We start from the raw sequence: 5,305 nt of genomic DNA on the forward strand, positions 1-5,305 counted from the left end.
TCGAGGCAAACATTCTCCATAATTACTGCACTGTCATTAATCCCTCCACTTTATTGGAAAGCCTGTAAAGCCCGTGTCTCCAGAGTGTGGTGTGTTGTGATTCAGAGCAACCTTGCGAGTGACTCGAGGTATGAAACCCCCCCCCTCCTCACAGACTAGAGCTGCCAGAGAAGCCGTCACAGTGTTTTCACCGTCTCTCAACTGGTGCCTGATCTGACAGATCTGCATAGTTTTGGTGAGCTGAGATGCCATGCTCAGTTTTCCTTCCTTCCTTCCTCAGTTTTTACCCGACCATCTTGGGGAATTAAAGGAAAAAATCTAAAGCACTTTAACGTTGTTGAAAAAAAAAACAGCTATTGGCGATGTACCTTGCATTCCTGGGTGCATTTTGTTGTTCGGTGGTGTGTTTTTCTTATTTCCGTGGGTAACTTTGCACCAAGAGACGTTCAGTCATCATGCAGGGAGAAATCCATCGTAGAAGAGGCAGAGGTAACAACTTCTCCACCGAGAGTAGCCTCAATAGACCAGAATGCAATGCAGCCACAAGACATGTTATGTTTTGAGTAGCTGGAGAACCTCTTGCCCCGCTATCCCTATTGCTCTCTTCACCAACATGTACAACCCACAGCTCAATGCAACAAGTTGACCTCCTTTTCTCCGGGGGGGGTTGTCGAAAAACATCCTGGGAAACACAGGAAATCACTAGCTGAGAGCATCTGAAGAAGTAGACGGCAGGTTGAGGGAAAGTGGGCACACCAAAAAAGGTACATTTACAACACTTCATCACAAAACAACTCCTGGAATGCTTTGAAGATTATATCTAACAGCGGAAGAGTATCTGTGGAGGGACATTTCCTTTAACCCCAAGAACCCCACGTGTCAAACTTCAGTCCGACTCCTCTCCAGTGTTATCTCTCAATCCCTCCACATGGTAAAAACAACTTCTCTTGAACTGCTGATCATGTGTCCACACATGGATCCCATTGACTCCTGCATACGGGCCAGTGAGACTATGCCTCTGGGAGTGACTGCAGTAAAAAACAATTACAACCAGCTTTAAGCAACATTTATCCCGCACTCATTGCCTCTCACACACTAATTGCATAGTTCTGTTGGGTGACATGTCATCCCCTCACCCTCAAGCGATTAATTGAAAGCCTCTTAGTGCTCACATTATGAATGTTGCATATATTATACAGGAGAGCACCCAACATTAGGGAAGCCATACCGCAAGCCAAGTGCTCTGACGCACTTGGTCAGGTCTTCGTCTTTTTATCACATAATATATCAATGTAGAACTGGACTTACCTCTTATTTGATACTACCAGCAAAAGTAGAAGACTTTTAAGGGCATTTAATTTTCTTTTAATGGCACTGGATCTTGAATACTGATGAATCAGTTGAAAAGGACAAACTTCTGAAGATGTGGTGTTGATCACCCTCCCTTTACCTCATTCTGCAGATGCCATTGTTTGCTGATCTCTGCTTGCCAGATACTAATGCAGTGGGTATATTAGCTAATGGACAGCCACAACTTTGTGCCAGTGCAAATTATTCCTGCTGCATCTTGAATCAATGGACCCATTCATTACAGAAATCTCTCCCTTTCCTAATTTTGCTCTATTTTTGCTGGCAGTGCAGTGAAAATCAGAATGGCCTGACAGATCAGCTAAGCAGATGGGAGCAGGAGGTGATGTCCAGCAAAACAAAATTGGCCATAGGCTGTAAGTGGTGTACCTAACCCTTCTCACTTGCACCTCCATGCCCTCCTACAGCCATGTAATCTTCTACCTCCCTGCGTTTTGGCAGCAGAGGGCCCGAGGTCCAGCCTGCTAGCTTTACGAGCTGTTAGAAACCCAGAAGCCATCTTGTAAACGACCAATTAAATGAAAAGAGATCACGAGGGACTGCATACCTGCCCGGAAGGAACCATAAAATCTAATAAGGAGGGAAAAAGTTGGACTGTGCAGGGGGCTCTGCTGAGGATAATTGCAGCTGGGGAATTCCCTTCCCCCTCCCCACACCCCCATCCCCGCTTAGAGGGACCTAAGGTCTAACGGCATCTCACAAAATATTTATCAACAAATGCAAAAAAAAAAAATACTGTAGGCAGGAACAGGGGGAAAAAAAACAACATTTTTCACATTTTTTCATCCATCAGGTGATAGAATGCTCAGCACTGATCTGCTAAGATTGGGCCTCACTAGTCCAAATCCCAGCTGGACGTTCTCAGCCTGAGAATATATGGATGGAAATGCAAGAGTCCCTATCTGGTGAGGAATGGGGTCGTCAGTAGTGAGCGCAGAGAGATGATTATGCTGCATACATATACAACCAGGTGCCACAGCCTCGACAGCCCGAATAAATGAAACAACGGCAAACAAGAGAGCTGCTTTTTGCTTTGCCTTATATTTGAAACACAGGCATGGCAATGTCGTTTAATTCGGTGGTCTACACAGGGCGAGACGCCGCCATTGATTGTTCTGTCAGACCGCTGATATTGCTTGGTATACATTTAGAACACAAACGGTCACGCACGGCATACAAAACAGGCAGCACAGACAAAAAGAAAAGGAGAGTAAGACTGTGTTGTTTCAAAAAACGTCGTGGGGTCTCCCCCTCCACATCTGCACAAGTGGAGGAAGGGAAGAGAGGGGAGGTCCCTTGGGACTCTTATTCATATTCTCTTCCCTCGATGATAGACCCACACCCCCAACTGCATGCAATAACACTGATCATCCCACTAAATCTAACTGAAACAGCAGTCTGCCTTGTCTGTGTCCTCCATTCCCTCCCTGTGATCAAACTAGGAGGGGCGGGGGGGGGGGGGGGGTGGATAATGTGTGTGTGACCCTCCTCATAAATACAGGGGTGCATTCTGGGACTCTGAAAGAGACGATCAACAGGAGAACAGAGGGAGGGGTCGCCTCGCCTTCATTGCTAGCTAACACTGTCATAACCAGGAGAAGGAAAACAAACAGACAAACCGTTCTCTTGATGATAGATTAACTGCTATCATTCCTTCTTACACATAAACCAACACAGCCATCATTTTTGCATAACTATTAAGATGTGACATACTGTACATCGCTACCATGCAATGCATTTGGACAATGGGACCATGTCTATATACGAGTTGCATTTGTCAAAAGCTGTCAGCACTTTACGGGCTCAGGAGTCCAGGTAGTTTGGTTTTTAAATTGATTGCACAGTGAAAACAGTCCCTCATCCTCCTGCATCCTCCTACCTCTCTCATTGGGTTGAGCTCACTGTGTCCTGGAAACAAGCAAACCCTTTGGCAAGTTGACTCCTCGCGCAACTGCCAACCCAAACTGCAAAAGTAAACAGACTGTCAAATTGCTTCGCTCATCTATGACTCTATAGGGTCTGTGTGTATTGTTCCTCTCCTTCACAAAAAATAGAAAGCATCTGCCAAATCAATCCAGCTACAGACCGTAACCTCCGCTTTTGCTGTGTGTGTATCCGTATCCCACGAAAGATTGAAAAACGGGCTTAAGTTTTGTATCGTCACGCTGGAAGATCTGAGAAAACAGTTCAGAATGGTACAGGACTCGGCTGTTGCAATAGGTTTCTCTCAGCCTCGGGCAGAATTCGAAACTCAGAAAATATAGTGCACTATTAGAATCCAGGGAAACAACGAATACTCCCTTGGTTGTCGATGTATCTGCATACAGAAGCATCCTTCCGTCATGATCTGGTTTGACACATTGGGACTGTGAAGCTGAGGCAGCCGTCACTGGAAAGGCCCTGAGCCAAAACTCTTATCCCACTGCGAACACTGCTGCTCCATCTGGTCCAGCAGTTTGTCCACCGAGTCCTCTTTGTTCTCCAGTTTCAGGTACCTCCTCCCGCCGCCCAGGTCTAGCCGAGGCCAGCTTCGGTGAGTCTGCTCCTCCGCCGCGTCCACGACCTGCCCAGGCATATTCACACAAACCTGCGAACTGTGGTCCCTCCTCGTGACTTTGGGTTGATTTACTTGACCCTCCTCCCCGGGTCTCTGGAGCCCTTCTTGCAGACGTACAACAGTTCGCGCTATGCGAGGGTTAGTCCTGTAGCTCATACTGTGGCAGCGCCTGGGCTGGGTAGCCGGGACGTCCCAGTCATCCCCCCCTAGGGTGGACATGGAGCTGGCGGACACCAAACAGTTGTTGAGCTTGAAGAGCGGTGCGGGCTGGGGGTTGAAGCTGGCACTCCCCCCGTGCTCGGCGCCAGACCGTGTGTTGAAGTCTGTCTTGCTGGAATTGCAGGAGTTGGAGTGGGAGGAGTGGAGGGAGGGGGGCGAAGCCGACTCCTGGTGGTGGAGGGCCTCTGTTCGTAGGATGGCCTGCTGGTAGATGCCCTCCACCCGCTCCTCCTGCTCTCTGGAGGCTCTGGTCTGGAGCAGGGGCTCGGAGCTGGCCAGCTGCTGCAGACAGAGGATGTTGAGGTGGGCAGCTGGTAAACTGCTCACCCACTGGTAGTGCTTGGCCATGGAGTTGGCTACCGCTATTTCTTTGAGGTCCGCCGAGGGCACGGCTGCCGACACGGAACAGATAACGCTGCGCATCTGGGCCAGCAGCATCTGAGTCTCCCGGTCCCGGTTCTCGTACAGAACTGTGTTTGCGCAGATGAGGATGAAGAGCCCCACTCCCATGATGACCGGGCCCAGCAGCTTCATCCGCTCGCTGTGAATGAGGCTGGCCGTCGACAGCAGGCCCTTGGCTCCCAGACTCCAGCCAGAAGTCTGCGGGTCGGAGATGCTCCCCCCCTCAGCGGGTCCCAGAATGGACGATCTGGACGTCCGGTAAGGCCAGTATCCCGCCACGGCCAGAGCGGTGCCGACGACCACCACGATCACCCCGAGCACCAGGAAGGCGCCGGGCATGGAGCGGATGCGTAGCTTGCCTTGGATAATCCCGTCCTTCTTCTTTCTGCCGCGCAAGCTGAAGCGGGACTTCCGGGGGCGGGAGGGCGAGGCTGGCGCGGCGTCTCTGGCTTTCTGGGTCTTCATGGCGAGGGTCGGTCCAGAGCCTCTGCTCCTGGTCACACCCTATCAGAGGACTGAGGGGAGACATTTCAGAGTTAATGATACGAAGATAGCGATGTATTCACTTATTCAAAGGCAGATTCCTGTGGCATCTTTTCCCTCCCGTCCAGCTGGATTCTTTATTTCATTACAGCTGAGAGTAAGAGTTTGAGTGACACAAATAAATGTTTTCCAACTGAAATGCATTTTTCGAACTCTCACCATAATGGAGACGTTACACATCATCGTATGCCTGGAATGTGTACTTATTTAGCTTAA

General features: G+C 49.4%; 1 protein-coding gene across 1 annotated transcript; it reads right to left on the reverse strand.

Moving 5' to 3' along the window:
- Positions 1–2,429: 2,429 nt before the first annotated feature.
- Positions 2,430–5,011, reverse strand: tmem200b (transmembrane protein 200B). Its single transcript, XM_071544850.1, has one exon. It carries the CDS (start codon positions 5,009–5,011, stop codon positions 3,755–3,757), a length of 1,257 nt encoding a protein of 418 aa, XP_071400951.1. The 3' UTR covers positions 2,430–3,754.
- Positions 5,012–5,305: the final 294 nt, after the last annotated feature.

Source organism: Centroberyx affinis, unplaced genomic scaffold (genome assembly GCF_046629955.1).
Source record: "Centroberyx affinis isolate AG114_WGS23_722 - 3 ecotype Tasmania unplaced genomic scaffold, CSIRO-AGI_Caff_v1 ptg004700l_1, whole genome shotgun sequence".
In the NCBI taxonomy this organism is placed as follows: domain Eukaryota; kingdom Metazoa; phylum Chordata; class Actinopteri; order Beryciformes; family Berycidae; genus Centroberyx; species Centroberyx affinis.

Bases quoted from the DNA above. Each gene is read 5' to 3' on its own strand.
- tmem200b (XM_071544850.1), bottom strand. From the start codon at position 5,011: ATGAAGACCCAGAAAGCCAGAGACGCCGCGCCAGCCTCGCCCTCCCGC.